General features: G+C 44.2%; 2 protein-coding genes across 4 annotated transcripts in view; one reads left to right on the forward strand and one right to left on the reverse strand.

The window, feature by feature from the left end:
* Nucleotides 1-1264: 1264 nt before the first annotated feature.
* ZNF585B (zinc finger protein 585B) lies at nt 1265-15102 on the reverse strand. Of its 2 annotated transcripts, none has more exons than XM_030942995.1 (5): nt 15010-15102; nt 11333-11547; nt 7410-7536; nt 7042-7134; nt 1265-3694 (listed from the first exon to the last, which is right to left on the reverse strand). In XM_030942995.1, the coding sequence occupies exons 2-5, from the start codon at nt 11402-11404 to the stop codon at nt 1677-1679; spliced, it is 2310 nt and encodes a 769-aa protein (XP_030798855.1). In that variant the 5' UTR covers nt 11405-11547; nt 15010-15102; the 3' UTR covers nt 1265-1676. The 2 variants fall into 2 exon arrangements, with proteins under 2 accessions (XP_030798855.1, XP_030798856.1); XM_030942996.1 differs by having other exon boundaries at nt 14992-15097.
* A 6244-nt stretch (nt 15103-21346) lies between these two features.
* The window catches only part of ZNF383 (zinc finger protein 383), a 33402-nt gene continuing 29710 nt past the window's right edge, over nt 21347-25038 (forward strand). The window contains exons 1-2 of one of the 2 annotated variants that reach the window (XM_010385657.2): nt 21347-22344; nt 23621-23770. The gene's annotated coding sequence lies outside the window, so the exon portion shown is untranslated. The remainder of the gene's footprint in view (nt 22345-23620; nt 23771-25038) is intronic. The other variant, XM_010385658.2, reaches the window with a different exon arrangement.

The raw sequence follows: 25038 nt of genomic DNA on the forward strand, positions 1-25038 counted from the left end.
GTGATCCACCTGCCTCGGCCTCCCAAAGTGCTGGGATTACAGGAGTGAGCCACCACGCCTGGCCTGAGTTATCGATTTCATATGATTTATGATTTATCTCATATCTCATATAATGTAAGATTGATTTCATGAGTTACCAACTTACGAAAGTCACATCATTATGGAAAGTAAAATGCTGAGCTTCAACTCAGCGACAAGTAAATTAAAAAAAAAAAAAGAGGCAGGCAACTCAGTGGGAAGAATTGTAATAGCAGAAGAAGAATTTAAGTTGTCCCAGATGACCTGCAAATTCTAACCTCAGAGGCTTTCTGGAGGGTGGTGGGAGTGTACAAAACACTATGCTGAGGCCGGGTGTGGTGGCTCAAGCCTGTAATCCCAGCACTTTGGGAGGCCGAGACGGGTGGATCACGAGGTCAGGAGATCGAGACCATCCTGGCTAACACGGTGAAACCCCGTCTCTACTAAAAATACAAAAACTAGCCGGGTGAGGTGGCGGGCGCCTGTAGTCCCAGCTACTCGGGAGGCTGAGGCAGGAGAATGGCGGGAACCCGGGAGGCGGAGCTTGCAGTGAGCTGAGATCCAGCCACTGCACTCCAGTCCGGGTGACAGAGCGAGACTCCGCCTCAAAAAAAAACAAAACAAAACAAAACAAAACACTAAGCTGGGCTGGGCGCAGTGGCTCATGTCTGTAACCCCAGCACTTTGGGAGGCCGAGGCGGGCAGATCATGAGGTCAGGAGTTCGAGATCAGCCTGGCCAGCATGGTGAAACCCCTGTCTCTACTAAAAATACAAAAGTTAGCTGGGTGTGGTGGCACGTGCAATCCCAGCTACTCGGGAGATTGAAGCAAGAGAACTGCTTGAGCCCGGGAGACGGAGGTTGCAGTGAGCCAAGATAGCGCCACTGCACTCCAGCTTGCCGACAGGGTGAGACTCTGTCTCAAAAAAAAAAAAAAAAGAAAGAAAGAGAAAAAACACTGTGCTAGGTATCAAACACAATGTGCTGAGGACCTGTGGGGCTCAGAGACAGTCCTGGTAGATAATGAAGGGGGCTGCAAGTCTTTTTCTATGACAGTGGGGACTCAACATACACTCTGAGGTCTGTGTCTGAATAGATAGGGAGTTTGTCTTATTGCGGTATCTCTTGCTTGATAGAAATACTCAATGGGGAACTGGACATGCACAACTGTGTTGGATTCAAAAGAAGAATGAGAAAACACCCACAATCCTGCTAGACAGTGTGTTCTGGAACAACTTACAGAAGGATTCATCACTATCATATATATTGTCTTACCATTCAAACTGTCTTACCATTCAAATTATGCCTAATCCACAGTAAATAGGATTATCATTCCCCTAATATGATCTTTCTTATGAAGAATTTGGTAACAGTGTTCTATTGTCGTTTTCATGAGAAGGCTTTTCCTCTTCACCAAACTGACTTGGTTCCTTGTCAGTATGAATAATGCCCCAAGGTTTGCTGGGGATGGTGACAATGCAGGAAGGGTCCCTCGCCTCATTCAGTGCCTTCTCAGAGGCCCTCTCCAGAACAGCCATGTGTGACATTCTGATGTGGCTGTTTCTATTTACAATAATATACATATTTCTCTGCTGCATGCACGCAACAGTGGGTACAATCAGACCCAACCCTCAGTAGGGTTTTCTCACACTGTTTCTCTCAAGTGTGGCTGCTCTGATGGACGCTGAACACTGATTTCTGAACGAAGCCTTTCCCACAGATGCCACACTTGTAGGGTTTGTCTCCAGTGTGTGTTGTCTGATGTTTATTCAAATTTGACCTGTTGCTGAAGGCCTTCCCACACTCAGCACACACGTAAGGCTTCTCTCCGGTGTGAATTCTTTGATGCACTTGGAGCTGTGATTTTTTAGTGAAAGACTTCCCACAGTCACTGCACTCGTACGGTTTCTCTCCAGTATGAATTCTATAATGTGTAATCAACTCTGACTTCTGTCGAAAGGTCTTCCCACATTCAGAACAAATGTAGGGCTTTTCTCCGGTATGAGTTTTCTGGTGCTTACTGAGATTTGACCTGCCACTAAAGGCCTTCCCACACTCGGCACACACATAGGGTTTCTCTCCTGTGTGAACTGGCTGATGCACCAGGAGCTGAGACTTGGAGGTAAAGGATTTCCCACAATCACTGCATTCATAAGGCTTCTCTCCGGTATGAATTCTTTGATGAGTAATAAAGTTTGACTTGCGGATGAAAGCTCTTCCACACTCAGTGCATACATAGGGTTTCTCTCCTGTATGAATTTTCTGATGAACAATGAGTATTGACTTCTGGTTGAAGGCTTTCCCACATTCGTGGCATTCATACTGTCTCTCTCCAGTATGAATTTTCTGGTGTATATTAAGATTTGACTTCTGAGTGAAGGCTTTTCCACAAGTATTGCATTCATAAGGCTTCTCCCCAGTATGGATTCTCTGATGTGTAATCAAGTCTGACCTCTGGGTGAAGGCCTTTCCACACTTGGAACATATATAAGATTTCTCTCCTGTATGAGTTTTCTGATGTGTAATGAGATTTGACCGGTTGGTGAATGCCTTCCCACATTTATTGCACATATAGGGTTTTTCTCCTGTGTGAATTCGTTTATGAACATGGAGTTGTGACTTGGAAGTAAACAATTTCCCACAGTGACCACATTTATAAGGTTTCTCTCCAGTATGAATTATTTGATGTGTAACCAAGTGTGCCTTCCGGATGAAGGCCAGTCCACATTTCATGCATACATATGATTTTTCTCCTGTATGAATTCTCTGATGCACTGTGAGTGTTGACTTCTGAGTGAAGGCTTTTCCACAGTCACTGCATTCATACGGTTTCTCTCCAGTGTGAATTCTCTGATGAATAATCAACTCTGACCTGTAGGTAAAGGCCTTCCCACACTCAGTACATATGGAAGATTTCTGTCTACTTTGAACTTTTTCATGTGTAATGAGGTTGGAATTATTGCTGAAGACCTTCCCATATTCGGTACATATATAGGGCTTCACTCTCGTGTGAACGCGTTGATGTACCTGAAGTTGTGACTTGGAAATGAAGGATTTGCCACAGTTACTGCACTCATATGGTTTTTCTCCAGTATGAATTCTTCGGTGTGCAATCAATTGTGTTTTCTGGATGAAGGCCTGTCCACATTTAATACAGATATAGGATCTGTCGCCTGTGTGGATTTTCTGATGCATCTTGAGTGTGGACTTTTGTGTGAATGCTTTGCCACAGTCAGTGCATTCATGGTGTCTCTCTCCAGTATGAATTTTCTCGTGTATACTGAGATCTGAGTTATAAGGGAAGCCTTTCCCACATTCACTACATTCATATAGTTTTTCTCTGGTATGAATTCTCTGATGCCTGAAAAGAGATGATACTTGAAAAAAGGATTTTCCACATTCATTGCACTTATGGGGCTTCTCTCTCATATGGGTTTTCTGATGTGTACTGAATTCTGGCTTCTGTACAAAAGCCCTCCCGCATTCAATACATACATAGAGTTTTTCTCCTGTAGGAACTTTCAGATGTACCTTGAACTGTGAGTTCCAGGTGAAGCTCTTTCCAAATTCGGCACATCCATAGGATTTTTCCCTAGGATAAATTTTTTGATCTTGAGAGAAGGCTGGTTTATAACCAATGATTTTTCTATGTTGATTATGGTCCCATAATTTCTCTCCTGTTGGAGTACATTCACAGTAAGTATAGAAAGACATTTTACCATATTTAGTACTCTTCTTAACATTCTTAGAGGCATCATTTCTATAATGAATGTGTAAATCTAAATTATGCTTCAAGCCATTTCCAAATGAGTCACATTGATAGTGTTTTTACAGGGATGTAATATGTTTGGGTTCACATGAATTGTTCTTCTGATAGCCTTATATTCATAATGCCTATTTGTAGTTAATATTTTCTTTTTTTTTTTTTTTTTTTTGAGATGGAGTCTTGCTCTGTCGCCCGGGCTGGAGTGCAGTGGCCGGATCTCAGCTCACTGCAAGCTCCGCTTCCCGAGTTTACACCATTCTCCTGCCTCAGCCTCCGGAGTAGCTGGGACTACAGGCGCCCGCCACCTCGCCCGGCTAGTTTTTTGTATTTTTAGTAGAGACGGGGTTTCACCGTGTTAGCCAGGATGGTCTCGATCTCCTGACCTCGTGATCCGCCCGTCTCGGCCTCCCAAAGTGCTGGGATTACAGGCTTGAGCCACCGTGCCCGGCAATATTTTCTTGATTAAAGCAACATCACTTAGATATTTCTTTTCTTTTTTTTGAGACAGAGTCTCGCTTTGTCACCCAGGCTGGAGTGCAGTGGCCCGATTTCCACTCACTACAAGCTCCGCCTTCTGGGTTCACGCCATTCTCCTGCCTCAGCCTCCCATGTAGCTGGGACTACAGGCGCCTGCCACCGCGCCTGGCTAATTTTTTGTATTTTTAGTAGAGACGGGATTTCACAGTGTTAGCCATGATGGTCTCGATCTCCTGACCTCATGATCCGCCTGTCTCGGCCTCCTAAAGTGCTGGGATTACAGGCGTGAGCCACCGCGCCCGGCCTAGATATTTATTTTCTTTTCTGATAATACTGTATCTGGTTATCAATCTGTCACAGTTATTCTAGAATGAAATACAATCGCACATCATCTCTGTCATCATCTTCCCTTGCATTGTGGAAAGAAGTCTTTTTTTTCCCAGAGATTCCCTGGAAAAAAGGTTTGGAATCCAAATGCCCCTTTTCAAGGGATAATAAGTCACTTTTTGCTCATAGAGCAGCTAGCAGAGGCTAGAGCGGAAGTTAAAAATGGCTCATCCAGATTGAACACAGAGAAAAGGGTAAGGGTGGGTAATTGGATGAGGAGGGTGTGACACTACTTATATGAAACATTCTGGGGAATAATTCAGCAGTTAAAAGAAATAAACTAGATGAACAGATAACACCATGAATAGACATGGAAAAAGTAAGGCAAAAAACATGATATATAGCATAATAAGATTTATATAAATTAATGATCCATACCCCTAATTCACTTTAAATTTTACAACATGCTCGAATTAAAAAATGCTTCCATTATACAAAACAGTGGCTTCTGGTGGGAAGGGAGATGGGTGCGGGGAAAGAGAGAATAGGAGATTTTATCACAAAAATAAGAGAGAATCTTTACCCACTTTCATGGTCATAGTGTGTCCTAAACTAAAGACAATGATTAAACTCAGACCTCATCGGGTAAAATATAAAAATAAAGCATGACAAAAACAAATAAGCCCAGGCACGGTGGCTCACGCCTGTAATCCCAGCACTTTGGGAAGTTGAGGTGGGCAGATCACCTGAGGTTGGGAGTTCGAGACCAGCCTGACCAAAACGGAGAAACCCTGTCTCTACTAAAAATACAATGTTAGCTGGGCATGGTGGCTCATGCCTATAATCCCAGCTACTCGGGAGGCTGAGGCAGGAGAATTGCTTGAACCCGGGAGGCAGAGGTTGCGGTGAGCTGAGATCACACCATTGCACTCCAGTCTGGGCAACAAGACTGAAACTCCATCTCAAAAATAAATACATAAAAATAAAAATACAAAAATTAGCCAGGCATGGTGGCACGCACCTGTAATCCCAGCTACTTGGGAGGCTGAGGCAAGAGAATCATTTGAACCTGGGAGGTGGAGATTGCAGTGAGCCAAGATTGCGCCACTGCACTGCAGCCTGGGTGACAGAGTGAGACTCCATCTCAAACAAACAAATGAACAAAAAAAGCCAACCAGGCAGAGAGACCCTAACAGTGTGGAATCGCTCAAGCAACATCAGACGGAAATGTGAGAAAGGGTGATTAATCATATCATGTCAAACACAGCAGAGAGGTATTCCCAAAGATTAAGTGACAATGATTCCCAAGTCGTCAGCTGGATGAAAGGCCTGAAAGACTGGGAAGATATGAGAAATCTCATGGCCATTCCTACAGCGAAAATAGTTAGAAAGCCTGATTGGAAATAAAGTTCTTTTTTTTTTTTTCTTTTTTAGACTGAGTCTTGCTTTGTCACCCAGGCTGGAGTGCAGTGGCATGATGTTGGCTCACTGCAACCTCCACTTCCCGGATTCAAGTGATTCTTGTACCTCAGCCTCCCAAGTAACTGGGATTGCAGGCATGCACCACCACACCCAGCTAATTTTTTTTTTTTTTTTTTTTTTTTGAGATGGAGTCTCGCTCTGTTGCCCAGGCTGGAGTGCAGTGGCCGGATCTCAGCTCACTGCAAGCTCTGCCTCCCGGATTCATGCCATTCTCCTGCCTCAGCCTCCCGAGTAGCTGGGACTACAGGCGCCCGCCACCTCGCCTGGCTAGTTTTTTGTATTTTTTAGTAGAGACGGGGTTTCACCGTGTTAGCCAGGATGGTCTCGATCTCCTGACCTCGTGATCCGCCCGTCTCGGCCTCCCAAAGTGCTGGGATTACAGGTTTGAGCCACCGCGCCCGGCCCACACCCAGCTAATTTTTGTATTTTTAGTAGAGACGGGGTTTTGTCATGCTGTCCAGGCTGGTTTCAAACTCCTGACCTCAAGAGATACATCCACCAAGGCCTCCCAAAGTGCTGGGATTTCAGGCATGAGCAACCACACCTGGCCCAGAGATAAAGTTCTGAGGCCTCTTACAGTGAGAAAGACAGAAATAAAAGGGGTGTAGCAGGAGTGGGAGTGTGTGACACAGAGTAATTTTGAAAGAAAGCAGATCCGGGAATGCCTGGATGTAAACAAGAGACTCTAGGATAATATGGAAGGTAGGGAAAAAAAGAATGTTACAGAAAAAGAACATAATGAAGATATATCTTTAATGAGGCTGACTGGCACATGACTTATAATCAACAAGGAAGGTCATCCAGGTAGAAGGCATTTAGTGATCTGAGATGCATCAAGAAATACAAAAAATTCAGAACCTTCCTGAAGAGTGGTCGTAACAGCACTTCACAGGTTCCAGTGTTTTTCAAGACAGCTGAGATTTCCTCCTGTCTCCCATCTAATATGAGTCACACTCACCTCACTTCACTTACCTGGGCAGCTCTGACGTGGCCTGTCACCCTGCAGTGCCCATGGTTCCTTTCCTTGCTCCAACATGACCACCTCTGGTTTAGGAACTTGATACCCTGTTCATGGGAAATGATAAAGGTCTGGGTCCAGCTAATTATGTTTCAGAGCCCAGCCAATACAGTCTTATTGTTCGATGACAGTTTGTTCTTTAGGAAAGTAACCAGATATCTCTGAGAAGAGTAATATTCTGAGTGCCCTAAACAAACCGAGAACCCTGGAGGAAAAAAGGACAAAACCATCACCTATTCAAGATGCCAACAGCATTCATCAACTGAGAATGAAAACACTCTCAGTGAGGCCTCCTTTCAGATACCAAGGTGACTATGCTTACCTACTGAGAGCAGGTGGCTGTAGGTCTCCAGCATCACATCCCGGTACAGGTTTCTCTGAGAAAGGTCGAGGTGCTGCCATTCCTCTCTGCTGAAATTGATAGCCACATCCCTGAAGGACACTGATCCCTGTAAGGGCACATTCCTGTTCAATGTGCATAGTCAGCTTTGCAGAGTGGAGTGACTAGATTCTGGGATTATGGAATGTGGGTTTTGTTTTTAATTTATTTCCTTTTTTTTTTTTTTTTTGAGACACAGTCTTGCTCTGTCACCCAGGCTGGAGTGCAGTGGTGCAATCTTGGCTCACTGCAACCTCCGCCTCCCAGGTTCAAGTGATTCTCCTGCATCAGACTCCCGAGTAGCTGGAATTACAGGCGCGCAACACCATGCCCAGCTAATTTTTGTTATTTTTAGTAAAGATGGGGTTTCACCATGTTGGCCAGGATGGTCTCGATCTCCTGACCTTGTGACCTCGTGATCCGCCCACCTCCACCTCCCAAAGTGCTGAGATTATAGGCGGGAGCCACTGTGCCTGGCCTTTTATTTTTTTCCCTTGACATGGAGTTTTGCTCTTTTTGCCCAGGCTGGAGTGCAATGGAGTGATCTTGGCTCACTGCAACCTCTGCCTCCCAGGTTCAAGCAATTCTCCTGCATCAGTCTCCCAAGGCGCTGGGATTACAGGCATGTGCCACCATACCCGGCTAATTTTTGTATTTTTAGTAGAGACTGGGTTTCACCATGTTGGCCAGACTGGTCTTGATCTTCTGACCTTGTGATCCTCCCACCTCGGCTTCCCAAAGTGCTGGGATTACAAGCATGAGCCACTGTGCCTGGCCAATTTACTTCCTTTTTAAATAACCTGCCTCCCATTTCCCTAATAGCTTATTATGAAAAATTTTAAACATTCAGAAAATTAGGGCCGGGCGCGGTGGCTCAAGCCTGTAATTCCAGCACTTTGGGAGGCCGAGACGGGCGGATCACGAGGTCAGGAGATTGAGACCATCCTGGCTAATACGGTGAAACCTCGTCTCTACTTAAAAATACAAAAAAATAGCCGGGCGACCTGGTGGGCGTCTGTAGTCCCAGCTACTCGGGAGGCTGAGGCAGGAGAATGGCGTGAACCCGGGAGGCGGAGCTTGCAGTGAGCTGAGATCTGGCCACTGCACTCCAGCCTGGGTGTCAGAGCAAGACTCCGTCTCAAAAAAAAAAAAAAAGAAAAGAAAATTAGAAAGAATTGTACATTAAAAACCTATACATCTACTACTTAGCTCTACATTTAACACCTTACTCTACTTGCTTCATCACGCATTGATCCATCTTACTTTTTTTTTATGTATTTCAGTGTAAATTGTAGTCATCACTACACTTCTCTTAGGCACCACAAAATGCAAATCATTAACTGGGGTGTAACATTTGTTAACCTGATAAGGTAAAATTTAGTACAACACAATGAAATGCAACAATCTTTATTGTGCCATTTGAACTTCTGACAAACGTATACACCTGAGTAATACGAAATTTCTAAGAAATTATATTTTACATAGGTCACATATTAAGTATCCAGTTTTAGCCAGGTGCAGTGGCTCACGCTTGTAATCCAAGCAAGAATGTCAGAGGGGGCTGGACATGGTGGCTCATGCCTGTAATCCCAGCACTTTGGGAGTTCAAGGTGGGTGGATCACCTGAGGTTTGGCATTCGAGACCAGCCTGACCAACATGGTGAAACGCCATCTCTATTAAAAATACAAAAAATTAGCCAGGCTGGTGGCACGTGCCTGTAGTCCCAGCTACTTGGGAGGCTGAGGTGGGAGAATCGCTTGAACCCAGGAGGTGGAGTTTGCAGTGAGCTGAGATCATGCCACAGCACTCCAGCCTGGGTGATAGAGCAAGACTGTCTCAAAAAAAAAAAATCTAGTTTTACATAATTTGTGGAACACAGAAATCTATTCCAGCTATTTGTTCTGTTCTACAGTCAGTCAATTACTCATTTTTCAAAACTGGCCATTGAAACAGGCTGTCTTGGCCGGGCCCAGTGGCTCATGCCTGTAATCCCATCACTTTGGGAGGCCAAGGCGGGTGGATCAACGAGGTCAGGCGTTCGAGACCAGCCTGGCTAACACGGTATTTTGTATATGTATTATATTTTGTATTTTAATAATAAAAGTCAGCTAGAGAAAGGAAAATGCTTTAAAGAAAATCAAAAGGAAGAGAACATATATTTATTATTTATTAAGTGGAAGTGAATCATCACGAAGGTCTTTGCCCTTATTGTCTTCAGGTTAAGGAGGCAGAGGAAGAGGAGGAAGAGGAGAGTTTGGCCTTGCTGTTTTGCATGGCAAAAGGGGAAGAGGTGAAGGTGGAAGGGAGGGCAGGAAAGGGAGGCACACTCAGTGTAATTTTACTGAAAAAAAAAAAAAAAAATCTGTGTTACAAATGGGCCCACATAGTTCAAACCCATGTGGTTCAAAGGTCAACTGTAATTCACATTCGCTCATGTGAATTGTGCAGTGGGTCTTGTCAACGATCTTCCAGTCATAACTATTCCAAAATATTCCAAATGTTTTGGAATAATCTTTCTTTAGGAGTATTTTTTTAAACTTTTTATTTTGAAATAATGATAGATTCACAGGGAATTACAAAATGATACAGAGGGTCCCCCCGTGAATTTCAGTTTATTGTAGTACATGATTCTTTTTATTCATTGCTGGATTCAGTATGCTGATATCTTGCTGAGGATATTTGCATCTAAAATTATGAAAGATACTGGTCTATAGTGTTCTTTTTTTGTGTGCTTTGGTTTTGATGTCACAGTAATACTGGCTGTACAAAGTTAGTTTGGAAGTGGTCTTCCTCTTTTATTTTCTGGAAGAGTTTGTGTAAAAATGACACTAATTCTTCTTCTTTTTTTTTTTTTTTTTGAGACAGAGTTTTGCTTTTGTTGCCCAGGCTGGAGCGCAATGGTGCAATCTTGGCTCACCGCAACCTCCGCCTCCCAGAGTAATAGTTACATCTATGCCTAAGATTCAATCATGAGTGAATATTATATAACATCATGCAAACAGGGTTAGGTGTGGTGGCTCATGCCTGTAATCCCAGCACTTTGGCAGGCTGAGGCAGGCGGATCACCTGAGATCATGAGGTCGAGACCAGCCCGATCAACATGGAGAAACCCTGTCTCCACTAAAAATACAAAATTAGCCAGACGAGGTGGTGCATGCCTGTAGTCCTAGCTACTCGAGAAGCTGAGGCAGAAGAATCTCTTGAACTCAGGAGGCGGAGGTTGCAGTGAGCTGAGATCGTGCCACTGTACTCCAGCCTGGGCAACAAGAGCAAAACTCCGCTTTAAAAAAAAAAAAAAAAGGAAGCAAACTAGAGTTTTAAAAACTGAAAACATTATGTTAAAATGTGGATAGCGGTAATGAGAAGCTAACAGAAGGGCTGGAAGGCAAAAGGTGTCAAAGTTACCCAGGATGGATAGCAGGAAATAAATAGAAAATGGTAGAGAAAAGAAATGGAGAAGCAACATCTGAAAAACAAGTTTGACAAAGAAAATAGAGAAAACATTTGTGTTTGAGGAGGTGGTTTAGGAAGAAATGAAAAAATGCTTTCAAAATCTCAAACAAAAGTCACTCATAACGAGGAATTCTATTTGCAGCCAAAACATCAATATAGTGTGATGACAAAATAAACAACAGTTTTCCTTGACAGTCCACCTCTCCACTGTTATACAGGTAGCCTTCAGAGATAGAGACACTACCCATGTGTTGTTCATTCTTGACAGGAAGATCAAGTTTTCTTTCAGGAGCACCAAGTCTAGAGTCCAGCTGGTTCCTAAGGCCTATCTGCCTCCGCCCTAAGGCTCTGGGGACAGATCAGAGCTTTCTACTCTTGGACTGAAATTCCACCCCCTGGGACTCCTTCTCACCTCACAGGAGCTGCCCTGATCCTCTGGAGTCAGGGCTGAGGATTTCTGGGGTGAGGTCCAACTAGCTGGCATCGCCACACTGGATCTCAACCCTTTTTCTCTAGGGTGCCTGAAGTTTACTGGTCATCTGTGAACTCAGCAGAGCTGCTCTGAAGAGGTGGGCTGCAGTGTGGAGGAAGGTCTGGCTCAGGGACTCCCCAGAGACACCCAAGAACCTAGAAAAACAACATCCACATAGTCATTCAACATTCACCACATAAACACTTCCTGGATACATCAAGGTGCAGGTCCCTGTGCTAGAAACCAGAGCAGTCGTTCCCAAACATACGTGTGCATTCAAGTCACCTGGAGGGCTTGTTAAAACATAGTTTAAAATTCTCAGCTTCACCCCTTCGATGGGTCTAAGGTAGGACCTAAGAATTTTATTTTCTAATAAGTGCCCAGGAAATGCTGATGCTGCTGGTACAAGAACCACACTTTCAGAACTGTGGAGAACAGTGCTGAAACATGGGAAAAGCCATGAAATTTACAGTAACGTTACTGTGGATTTGAACTGCAGCTGTACCACTTTTCACCAATGAGAATATAAAGAAGTTACTCAGATTTTGTTTCAGAAATAAGGATGAAAATGCCTGTGTCACAGTTACTAAGATTAAATGAGGTGATGCTTTTAAAGTACTCAATGCCTCCCTGCCATGCAAGAATCATGCAATAAATATCGGCAATTACCATGTACTATATTAAAACTTAATACAGAAAACCATGTAATCAAAACAAGATAATAAATATATCAGACAATATTGATCTATATATGAAATCAAAATGATATGTGATTGAGAGTGCACACAGCATTCATTGTATACATATCCCTAATTGATGCACGCAATTAGCCATGCACCTGGAATAAAACAAACTAGATCTCCACCTCACACTATTTCTTTTTCTTTTTTTTTTTTTTAAGATGGAGTCGCCGGGCGCGGTGGCTCACGCCTGTAATCCCAGCTCTCAGGGAGGCAGAGGCGGGAGGATAACTTGAGCCCAGGAGTTCGAGACCTGCCTGGGTAATACAGCGAGACCCCGTTCTCCACAAAAAGGAAAAAAAAAAAAAAAGACAAAAAAAAGATGGAGTCTCGCTCTGTGGCCAGGCTGGAGTGCAGTGACATGACCTCAGCTCACTGCAACCTCCGCTTCTGGAGTTCAAGCAATTTCCTTCTTCAGTCTCCTGAGTAGCTGGGACTAGGTGCATGCCACCATGCTCAGCTAAATTTTTTTGTATTTTTAGTAGAGACAGGGTTTCACCATGTTGGCCAGGATGATCTTGATCTCCTGACCTTGTGATCCGCCTGCCTCAGCCTCCCAAAGGGCTGGGATTACAGGCGTGAGCCACCGCGCCCAACCCACCTCACACTATTAAGTGGACAAATTCCAGCAGCACTAAACATTTAAATACATGCATTTTTAAAAACCCCTAAGGATGTTAAAATAATTTTCAGACTATACATTTGTATAGCATTGTGGTGGGATGATAGGGATCTTATTACACGTGACAGGAAACCCGAAGCTATAACAGAAAAAAAACAGATATTTCTGATTATATGTTTCCTAATTATATGTTAAAATAAACCATTCAATTTGACATAAAGATATATAAAACATTTTTTCGATATATGACGATAGGTTGCTTGTAATGTTAACTCTAGCAATCACTAAGCAAAAAAGGCCCAAAAAAAAAAAAAAAAAAAAGAAACTGGAAAAGGTATGAAAATTCAGAGAAAAGGAAGCAAATGGCAATTACCAAAAGATACCAACTTAACTAAAAGAAAAACGCATCAGGCCGGGCGCGGTGGCTCAAGCCTGTAATCCTAGCACTTTGGGAGGCCGAGACGGGCGGATCGCGAGGTCAGGAGATCGAGACCATCCTGGCTAACACGGTGAAACCCCGTCTCTACTAAAAACTACAAAAAAACTAGCCGGGCGAGGTGGCGGGCGCCTGTAGTCCCAGCTACTCAGGAGGCTGAGGCAGGAGAATGGCGTGAACCCGGGAGGCGGAGCTTGCAGTGAGCTGAGATCCGGCCACCGCACTCCAGCCTGGGCGACAGAGCGAAACTCCGTCTCAAAAAAAAAAAAAAAAAAAAAAAAAAAAAGAAAAACGCATCAGAACAATTAGAGAGAAATTTTCCTTAAAATCATAAAAGCTTTAAAAAAGTTAACAGACCAGGCGCGATGGCTCACACTTGTAATCCCAGCACTTTGGGAGGCCAAGGCGGGTGGATCACTTGAGGCCAGGAGTTCAAGACTAGCCTGGCCAACATGGCGAAACCCCATCTCTACTAAAAATACAAAAATTAGCCAGGCTTGATGGCGAGCGCTTATAATCCCAGCTACTGAAGGCTACTCAAGGCTAAGACAGGAGAATAGCTTGAACCCGGGAGGCAGAGGTTGCAGTGAGCGGAGATCACAGCATTGCACTCCAGCCCGGGTGACAGAGCAAGACTCTGTCTCAAAAAAAAAAAAAAAAAAAACAACATCCACTGCTGGAAAGCATTTAGGCAAATTTCTTTTATAAATTATTGGTTAAGGCTTGAATTGCTATAATGTCTTTTGAGCTGTTTAGTCATATCTATTATTTTTATTTTTTTGAGATGGAGTTTCACTCTTGTCGCCCCAGCTGCAGTGCATGATCTTGGCTCACTGCAACCTCCGCCTCCCAGGTTCAAATGATTCTCCTGTCTCAGCCTCCCCAGTAGTTGGGATTACAGGCGCCCACCACACACCGGGCTAATTTTTGTATTTTTGGTAGAGGTGGGGTTTTACCAAGCTGGCCAGGGTGGTCTCGAACTCCTAACCTCAGGTGATCTGCCCACCTCGCCACCCAAAGTGCTGGGATTACAGGCGTGAGCCACCACGCCCGGCCAGTCATATCTATTATTAGCAGTACACTCAACTGGTGCCAATAATATAGTTTTAAATATCTAAAGCAGAAACTGACAGAAAGAAGAAAGGACAAGTGGACAAATAACTTTTCCAGTGTGAGTAGTTTACCTTCCTCAACAAAATAATCTGTGAGGAGATACATAATATATATAACATGGGATTAATATCTACAACAATACAAATTAGAGAACATATTACAGTTTTCATGTAATAGATGTGACATTTATGAAAAATGAGGAAGAACTAGGCCATAAAGCAATTGTTCGACTGAAGCATCACCCACAGACTCTAATTGAAACATAAAGCGCACTTCTAAATGACTCATGGGTCAAAGAAAAACAATTACTGGAAAAAAATTTTAAACACTTAGATGTGAACAATAGGAAACTGCTACACATCAAAACTTGTTCATCTTTATATTACAGGCTGAAACTGAAAGAACTGAACTTTTAACTCAAGTCAGAAAGCAAGCTGATCACAGTCCTCACCGATCACCACAGCTGACCCTACAGGCTCTCAGTCACTGACCACAGACTCCCATCACTGACTCCTAAACCCCAATCACTCATCCCAAAGAGCCTCATCAATGACCCGAGAAATCCCTGTCACAGACAACCATCAACAGACGTCACAGACCCCCATCACCGAGTCCGGAAACCAGTATCACTAATTCCACAGACAACTCTTCTATTACTGACTTCACAGAATTCCTAATCTCTACCAACCAAAATCATCACAGAGACCTCTTGGCAATAAAACGTGAAGACTCCTGACAACAGCGGCGAAATAGCCTTCGCGGACGACTTCCACTTCCGGTCCGACTTCTAGCACTTCCCCTTGTGGACTGTTGATATTGCGCATGCTCTAAATTAACTTGGAAGCAATTTCCGCCCACAGTCAACAGGGCGCAGACACATCTTTAGAGACGTCGTGCAGTTTCCGTAATCGGCGCTATCGGGCAGAGAATATAACAGCGCCCTATGGTGTTTATTCGTGTGGGCCGCCATCTTGGATGCTTATCGATTCCGTACAGTAGAGGAGTCCGCCTCCTGCAGGGTTGACTAGAGTAAGGCAAGGATTTTCACGTAGAATGCAAGACCGTTACCATAGTTTGGCCACGCTTATACCCAAGAAGAAAAAGTTCCTGAAGATAGGATCTGGAGCTTTATTTATTTATGTATTTATTTAATTTTTTTAATACGGAGTCTTGCCTAGGCTGGAGTGCACTGGCGACATGTCGGCTCACTGCAACCTCTGCCTCACAGGTTCAAGCGATTCTCCTGCCTCCGCCTCCCGAGTAGCTGGGATTACAGGGAAGCGCCACTACACCCAGCTAATTTTTTGTGTGTTTGTAGTAGAGACGCGGTTTCACCGTGTTGGTCAGGCTGGTCTCGAACTCCTGACCTCAAATGATCCACCCACCTCGGCCTCCCAAAGTGCTGGGATTAGGCGTGAGCCACCGCGTCCGGCTGTTATATTTATAATAGTTAAGTTACCCCTTGGTTACGGCACACTGCAGAAAACAATGATTCACTAGAAGAAACCATGGGGGGAACAAGGAAGCCAGGGATCCTGAGAGAAATAAGGAAGATAACTGGAGGCATTAGGATCGTACAATCTATTTTTTGGAGGCACCACTCAGGAGGAGGGTGGACTGGGATCCAAGTTCACTCCTGGGTGAAACCACTAGGCAAGAGGGAGTTATGTCACAATAGGTAGTATCCTGCAGGAAGGGAGGTACAATTTTTAATAGTTGAAAACACATTAGGAAATAGGTTAGAAGTTGGGTTAGTACAATCCTCTCCTAGGAGATACCATAGAAGAGGGATTAGAAGTCTAAGCATCCCCTTTGAAATGGCTGGTAGGAGGCTTTGGGGGGTATAGATATTTTAATCCCCTTAATCTCCATCAGCATCCACCCTAGCTACCTCAAGCATGGCTATAGCAGGCAGCAACAATAAAAATAATAATAGTCTTGGCTTGGTTCACGCCTGTAATCCCAACGCTTTGGGAGACCGAGGCAGGTGGATCACCTCAGTGGGGAGATCAAGACCATCCTAGCCAACATGGTGAAACCCTGTCTCTACTGAAAATACAAAAATTAGCTGGGTGTGGTGGCACATGCCTGTAGTCCCAGCTACTTTGGAGGCTGAGGCAGTAGAATCACTTGAACCCGGGAGGTGGAGGTTGCAGGGAGCTGAGATCGAGCCACAGCACTCCAGCCTGGTGACAGAGTGAGACTCCAAAGAGCTGGGATTACAGGCGTGAGCCACCGTGCCTGGCCAGGGAGTTGTTTTTTTTTTTTTTTTTTTTTTTTAATTGCAAAGAGATGTTGAATTTTGTCAAATGCTTTTTCTGTTTCTATTGAGATGACCATATGATTTTTGTCCTTCATTCTGTTAACGTGATGTATTGCATGTATTAATTTGCATATGTTAAACCATCTTTGCTTCCCTGGGATAAATCCCACTTGATCATCATGTATAATCTTTTTGATGTGCTATCGGATTTGGTTTGCTAGTATTTTGTTGAGGATTTTTGCATCTGTGTTTATCAGAGATCTTGGCCTGTAGTTTTCTTTCTTCTGTCCTTGTCTGGTTTTAGTATGAGGGCGGTGCTGGCCTCACAGAATCAGTTTGGAAAAATTTCTTCCCTTTCAATTTTTTTGGATTAGTTTGAGAAATATTGGAATTTGTTCTCCCTTAAAAGTTTGGTAGAATCAAATCCAAGAAGGGGATGATGAGAACCTCTAATTTTCAGGCAAACTGGACAGTTGTTGGTAATCAGGTGACTTAGTAGTTGTCATTGGCATCTGAAGAGGTGGGCAGTCTTGTGGGACTGAGCAATTAACCTGTAAGGTCTGTGCTAACTCAGGTTAGTGTCAGACTTGAATTCAATTGTAGGACACCCAGGTAGGGAGGGTTGGAGAAGGGGTGTCAGAAAAACTCCACATATTTTGTGTTAGAAATGAAACATTCTGGAAGTATTGAGTGTTGTGAGAGTATATTTTTTAAAACCAGTTTGTTTTTCCTATGCAACTGTATAAAAAGACATATCAAGTCTCACTCCCCCCGCCACCCCAATCACTATAGGTTACCACTATAGGTATTGTTTCTGGTTCACGTTTCCAATACTTCTTTTTTCCTATCTTTTCTTTTTTTAGTGCATAAAAACAAATACTTATATCTAATCTGATTTCCTTTTCTTTTTTAAACAAATTATATGTGTATATATATACATATATACAAACTGTATGTTCTATACTTTCCATTTTTTTTATATATTCTAGAGTTAATGTCATTCTGCAGAGAGCTTCCTCTTTTTTTTTTCTGCTGTGTGTATACCGGCTGCATAAAACTTTATGATGTGACTGTGGTGATTTGAGCTGCTACCTTTATTTGAGCTGCTAAGCATCTATGTGGACCTTCCTCCCTCCCTCTCTCTCTTTCTTTGACGGAGTTTTGCTCCAGGCTGGAGTGCAGTGGCTCGATCTTGGCTCACTCCAACCTCCGCCTCCCAGGTTCAAGCGATTCTCCTGCTTCAGCCTCCTGAGTAGCTGGGATGACAGGCGCGTGCCACCACACCCAGCGAATTTTTTGTATTTTTAGTAGAGACGGAGTTTCATCATGTTAGCCAAGTTGGTCTTGAACTCCTGACCTCAGGTGATGCACCCGCCTTGGCCTCCCAAAGTGCTGGGATTACAGGCGTGAGCCACCGCGCCTGGCTGTGGATGTTTACTTCTATATTTCCCATCCTCCTCCCTTGGTCTGTCTGACCACACACAAATAGCACACTGTTTTAAGTATAGAGGCTTTATCACATACCTCATATAATAACCTCATGAGGTTATATGTAACTTCAATTCTACTTTCTATCTCTATGAATACACCCATTCTAGGCACCTCATATAAGTGGATTCATACAATATTTGTCCTTTTGGTCTGGCTTATCTCACTTCGCATAGTGTTGAAAAAGAAAAGAAACTTTTTGTCTGAGGAATGCAAGCCCTCTTTATATGATCAGGCCCAGAGAGGGGTTGGGATGACGCAGCTGTTGTGGTGGCTCATGCCTGTAATCCCAGCACTTTGGGAGGCCACGGTGGGAGGATTACTTGAGGCCAGGAGTTTGAGTAGACTGGGCAACATAGCTAAACCCGCTCTCTATAATTTTTTCTTTTTTCAATTAGCCAGGTGTGGTGGTGCACACCGATAGTCCCAGCTACTCAGAAGGCCTAGGCAGAAGGATGCTTAAGTCCAGGAGTTTGACGCTGCAGTGAGCCATGATCATACCTCTGCATTCCAGCCTGGGTGACAGAGCAAGACCTTGTCTCTTAAAAAAAAAAAAAACAGGCTGGGTGCGATGGCTCACACCTGTAATTCCAGCATTTTGGGAGGCCAAGGCAGGCAGATCACTTGAGGTCAGGAGTTCAAGACCAGCCTGGCCAACATGGTGAAACCCTGTCTCTACTTAAAAAAAAAAAAAAATTAGCCAGGTGTGGTGGTGGTTGCCTGTAATCTCAGCTACTAGGGAGGCTGAGGCAGGAGAATCACTTGAACCCAGGAGGCAGGGGTTGTAGTGAGCCGAGATCGCACCACTGCACTCTGACTTGGGCAATGGAGGGAGACCCCGTCTCAAATAAATAAATAAATAAATAAAAATTTAAAACAAATTAAAAATTTTTTAAAATGAGATTTTTCTGCTCTAAAATCAAAACTTTGCAAGCTGCATTCCTTTCTGGAGGCTCTGGAGAATCTGTTTTTTTCATTTTTCCAAGTTGGAGAAGCTGCCTGCATTCTTCAGCTCATGGGCTCCTTTCATCTTTTTTTTTGAGACGGAGTCTCGCTCTGTCACCCAGGCTGGAGTGCAGTGGCCGGATCTCAGCTCACTGCAGGCTCCGCCTCCCAGGTTTACACCATTCTCCTGCCTCAGCCTCCCAAGTAGCTGGGACTACAGGCGCCCACCTGTATTGTATTTTTAAGTAGAGACGGGGTTTCACCGGGTTAGCCAGGATGCTCTCGATCTCCTGAGCTTCTGATCTGCCCGTCTTGGCCTCCCAAAGTGCTGGGATTACAGGCTTGAGCCACCGTGCCTGGCCGGCTCCTTTCATCTTTACACCCAATAATGGCTGGTCGTGTCTTTCTCACAGCACACAATTCCGACATTGACTTTTATGCCTTCTTCCTCATTTCAGACCCCATGTGATTACATTGGGTCTAACCAGACAATCCAGTATAATCCCCTTATGTTAAGGTCAGCTAAGTAGCAACTTTAATTCTACCTGTTAATTTAATTCCCCTTGCCATGTAACATAGTATATTCACAAGTCCCAGGAACTGGCATGTGGGTATTTTGGGAGGAGCATTATCCTGCCTACTTTAGATGTTGAGGTCATTCAAGAGAAAAATGATAGTTTTGTTAACATGTGATGTTAGAACCACTGAATTTCCATCTGGAAAATAATAACTTTGAACATTACCTCACATACACAAAAACTAACTTCAAGTGGCTGATGGACCAAAAATAAAAACTAAAACTACACAACATTTAGAATAAGGAGAAGTTCTTTACAACACTAGGGGAGACAAAGATTCTTAGAAAGACCAGAAAGCATGAAGCACATTTTAAAGATGAGAAATTGGATTTCATCAAAAGTAAAAACTACTTTTTGAAAGACATCATGAAGAAACTGAGGTTTGGACACAGTGGCTCACATCTGTAATAACACAGCAAGACCCCCATCTCCACAAAACACAAGAAAATTAGTTGGGTGTGGTGGTGCACACCTGCGGTCCCAGCTACTCAGGAGGATCGACTAAACCCAGGAGGTCAAGGCCGTGGTGAGCTGTGTTCACGCCACTGCACTCCAGACTAGGCAACAGAGCAACACCCTGTCTCAAAAAAAAAAAAAAAAAAAGAAAAAAAAAAACCCAAAAACTGAGAAGGTAAGCCCCAGGCAGGGAGAGAATATTTGCAATTTGCAATATGTATATTTGGCAAATGACTTTTACCCAAACATATAAAGAATTGTTACAACTCACTAATAAGACAACCAATTTTAAAATAAGAAAATATTTATTATTATTATTATTTTTTGAGATAGAGTTTTGCTCTTGTTGCCATGGCTGAAGTGCAACAGTGTGATCTTGGCTTACAGCAACCTCTGCCTCCTGGGTTCAAGTGATTCTCCTGCAGGGATTACAGGCACGTACCGCCACGCCCAGCCAATTTTGTATTTTTAGTAGAGACAGTGTTTCTCCAGGTTGGTCAGGCTGATCTCAAACTCCCGAACTCAGGTGATCTGCCCGCCTCAGCCTCCCAAAGTGCTGGGATTACAGGCCTGAGCCACTGCGCCCGGCCGAATATTTTCAATAGATGTCACAAAAGAAGATAAAAGAATGGCAAATAAGTATATTAAAGTATGCTAAGTTCATTGACATCAGGAAATGCAAATTAAAAACATAATTTGATACTACTGCTCATTCCTTAGAATAGTCAATAGATGCCTGATATAGGGATGGGGAGGTGGGATTTGACTTAATAATGTGGGGGGCGGAGGGCGGTGAATAAAAATATTCTGTATGCACTGGGCGCGGTGGCTCACGCTTGTAATCCCAGCACTTTGGGAGGCCGAGGTGGGTGGATCACGAGGTCAGAAGTTCGAGGTCGGGAGTTCTATACCAGCCTGGCCAACACAGTGAAACCCTGTCTCTACTAAAAATACAAAAATTAGCCGGGCATCGTGGCGGACGCCTGTAACACCAGCTACTCGGAAGGCTGAGGCAGGAGAATCATTTGAACCTGGGAGGCGGAGCTTGCAGTGAGCCGAGATCGCGCCACTGCGACTCTAACCTCGGTGTCAAAGCTAGACTCCAACTCAAAAAATTAAAAAATTTAAAAAATTAAATATCCAGTAACACAAAGGATAAATGCTTGAGGGGATAGACACCCCATTTTACATGATATGATTCGTACGCATTGCATGCCTGTACGAAACAATCAAAAATCTCATGTACCCCATAAATATATACACCTACTATATACCCACATAAATTTAACTAAAAAGCTTAAATTTTTTTAATTTTAAAAAATGTCCTCTATCCTGATTATGATGGCGGTGACAAGGATTTCAACATTTGTTGAAACTTATCGAACGGTTCACTTAAAATGAGGGCATTTTGTTGTATCTAAATTATGCTTCAGTAAAGTTGATTTTTTAAAAGACATGCACACAAATATAATTTACAAATCATATCATTAGCTCGTTTATGGTGTAGCATTCAGTCATTCTTAGAGTATTCAGAGTTGTGCAAACATCATTATCTAATTCAGGAAGCTTTGCATTACCCCAAAAAAGAACCTTTTAGCTATTACCACTCACAGTTCCCCTAATCCTGCTAGTCCTAAAAAACTCTAACTTACTCCTTTTCCGTAGATTTGCTTAATTTAAATATTTCATATAAATGCAATCACACAGTATGTGGCTCATCCACGGACGAAGGCAAAAATGACGATTTAATCAGTCTAGCATTCTCGGAGAGGGTTATAACGCCTAGTAGAGTCCGGGGTCCTGGGTGCGCTCTGCATTGTGGGTCCGCTTGGGGGAGAAAGTCATTTAAGGGACCTCCTTCTACTTGCCCCAGAGTCTCACCCCTTCTGGCTCTAGACTACAGTTCCCAGAAATCCTTGCGGCTCTAATCAACTTCTTGCCCGAAACTGGCGACCTTTTCCTGTTTCTCAGGGAACTCCCTGGGGTTGGCCAGTACCATGGAGGAAGATTGTCTTCAGAGTGCAGGGCCTGCGTTCTATGGCAGTTTCACTCTGAGCCTGTGTCTGGATCACAGAGACGCAGAGTAGCTGTTCGGAGTGGGGAGCAGGGATGTCCCCGAACTGTGCAGCGGCACGAACCCGAAGGACCGGGCGCCATCTTCTCGGCGCGGTCCTACTCCGGACTGTATTTCCCAGAGGTCCCCGCGAGTCCAAGGCAGCCGTTTCATTTGCCTGCTGGACCCTCGGCCTCAAGGGTAGGGGAAGTGCGCGGTGAGCGGCCTGGGTCTTGCGGGCTCGGCTGGGACACGCAGGTGCGTGCCTGGGAGTTTGAAGGGACTGACCAGGCTGGTTTGGAGTGTCAGACATGTATGAGTTGGTCGGGCTGATGGAGGGTGTAGGGGGCAGGCAGGCGCGAGGCGTGGACTTAACGTGTGTGAGTGTTACCTTATGTGACTGTGCCTTGCTGTGTGGGCCGGTGTGATTTTATATACTCGTTGTGGTTGTGTAATTGTAACAATGTAAGGCTGTGTGTGTAGGTGTGACTGTGTCCCGTGTTGGGACTGATTGTGTGTGTCTGTGTAACTTTGCGTGACATTGTGGAGGGTGTGTGGAGACAATCTGATGAGGCTGTGACTGTGTGTTACTCTGCGGGGTGCGTGTGTAATTGTGTTTGTATGACTGTTAGCAGCGCTTAAGTGTACTGGATGCCTTACTGAGTGACAACGTGAGAGTGTGAGAGTGTGACCATGTAACTTTATGTAGCACTGTGTCTGGGTTGGAAAGTGCGTGTAATAGTGCCGGGGTGACAGTATGTGCGTCCTAATGGTCATTGTGTTATTTAGAATGTGTGATTGTGTGTAGTGCTTAGTAGGGGTCCTGGGGAGGGGGGAACTGTAACTGTGTGGCTCAGTAGTGAGTGTGATATTGTGACTATCTGTGGCACTCTGGTTTTGAATGGTGCTATGTTTGAGGGGTCTATAAACGTGCGAGTGTGACTGTGTATCCTCAAGGTAGATGTGGGACAATGATTGTGTGACCATATATAGTGTTATTGTTTGGGTGAGGTGTGCCTGTGGAGGTGTATGTGGGTCCCCATGGTGGCTAGGTGACTGCAGCATTGGGTATGGGGTGCTTGTGACTGTCTTTGTGACGCCAGCTCTCCCTGTGAGGTCAGGACAGATTCTCATGGAGAGGAGAGACATCACCCATCTGATACCAAGAATGCTCAGGACATCCTACACTTCTCTGGTTTTGTTTTGTTTTAAGATGGAGTTTTGCTGTTGTTGCCCAGGCTGTAGTGCAATGATGCAGTCTCGGCTCACCGCAACCTCCGTCTCCCCGTTCAAGCGATTCTCCTGCCTCAGCCTCCCGAGTAGCTGGGATTACAGGCATGCGCCACCACGCCCTGCTAATTTTGTGTTTTTAGTAGAGACGGGGTTTCTCTGTGTTGGTCAGGCTGGTCTCGAACTCCCCACCTCAGGTGATCCACCTGCCACGACTCCCAAAGTGCTGAGATTACTGGCTTGAGCCACCGTGCCGGGCTGCCTACACTTCTCTGACCTCCCCCATCCCTTCTTCTCTTCATAGATAGTAGCTGTAGATCCAGAATGACCTCTGATCTGCTCAGTCTGAGCCACAAGAAAGGCCTGGCATCTCATGATTCCTTTCTTCTTCAGCTCTGCTGTCCTCAGAGAGTTACCCAGAGGAAGAATGACTGTTGACCAAACCAAATACAAGGTGCATTGGGTTTCCTTTTTGCTTCTCTTCTCTGGATAGTCGTGGTTAACACAGACTCAGCAAGTGACCTGGTTCTTACAAGTTTCTATTCAAGAAAATGATGAGAAGCCTTGGGGTGGATGCAGAGAGCCCAGTAGTCTGTTACTTGTTTCTACAAAATGTTCACTTATTAAGTTAGAAAATAGAACACTTTTCCCAGTGTGCTAAAGTTTTGTTTTTTTAAACACACACACACACTCCCCCCTCCTCTGTCTCACAAACACCCACACAATTCCAAATAATTTGGAAAATAGGGGGATACAGACAGCAAAAGTAAATCTACTATCCAGAAATAACCCAGTAATATTTTGGTCTATTTCTTTCTAGTGAGTTTCCTATGCACACATACATTACTTTCAAGATTGGAATCTTATGACATTTACCATTTCATATCTTGTATTTTCACTAAAAATATGTATGGTTCTTATATTTGGTTTTCTTTTCTTTTCTTTTTTTTTTTTTTTTTTTGTCTTGAGACGGAGTTTTGCTCTGTTGCCGAGGCTGGAGTGCAATGGCGCGATCTCAGCTCACCCAGGCTGGAGTGCAATATAGCTAGATCTCAGCTCACTGCAACCCCCGCCTCCTGAGTTCAAGTGATTCTCCCGCCTCAGCCTCCTGAGTAGCTGTGATTACAGGCATCTGCCATCATGCCTGGCTAATTTTTTTTTTTTTTTTTTTTTTTTTTTTTTTTTTTTTTTTTTTTTTTGAGGCGGAGTCTCGCTCTGTCGCCCGGACTGGAGTGCAGTGGCCAGATCTCAGCTCACTGCAAGCTCCGCCTCCCGGGTTTACGCCATTCTCCTGCCTCAGCCTCCTGAGTAGCTGGGACTACAGGCGCCCGCCACCTCGCCCGGCTAGTTTTTGTATTTTTAGTAGAGACGGGGTTTCACCGTGTTAGCCAGGATGGTCTCGATCTCCTGACCTCGTGATCCGCCCGTCTCGGCCTCCCAAAGTGCTGGGATTACAGGCTTGAGCCACCGCGCCCGGCCGCCTGGCTAATTTTTATATTTTTGTAGAAACGGGGTTTCACCATGTTGGCCAGGCTGTTCTTGAACTCCTGAACTCAGGTGAGACCTCCCAAAGTGCTGGGTTTACAGGTGTGAACCACTGCTCCTGGCCTATATTTGGTTTTCTTTGTTTAATCCCTTCGTATTACATAATACAGAAAACTAGTTAAAATACAGACATATAGTTTAAGAAGTAATTATAAAGAGACCCTCTGCTCAAAAGCT

Source organism: Rhinopithecus roxellana, chromosome 12 (assembly GCF_007565055.1).
Source record: "Rhinopithecus roxellana isolate Shanxi Qingling chromosome 12, ASM756505v1, whole genome shotgun sequence".
In the NCBI taxonomy this organism is placed as follows: Eukaryota; Metazoa; Chordata; class Mammalia; order Primates; family Cercopithecidae; genus Rhinopithecus; species Rhinopithecus roxellana.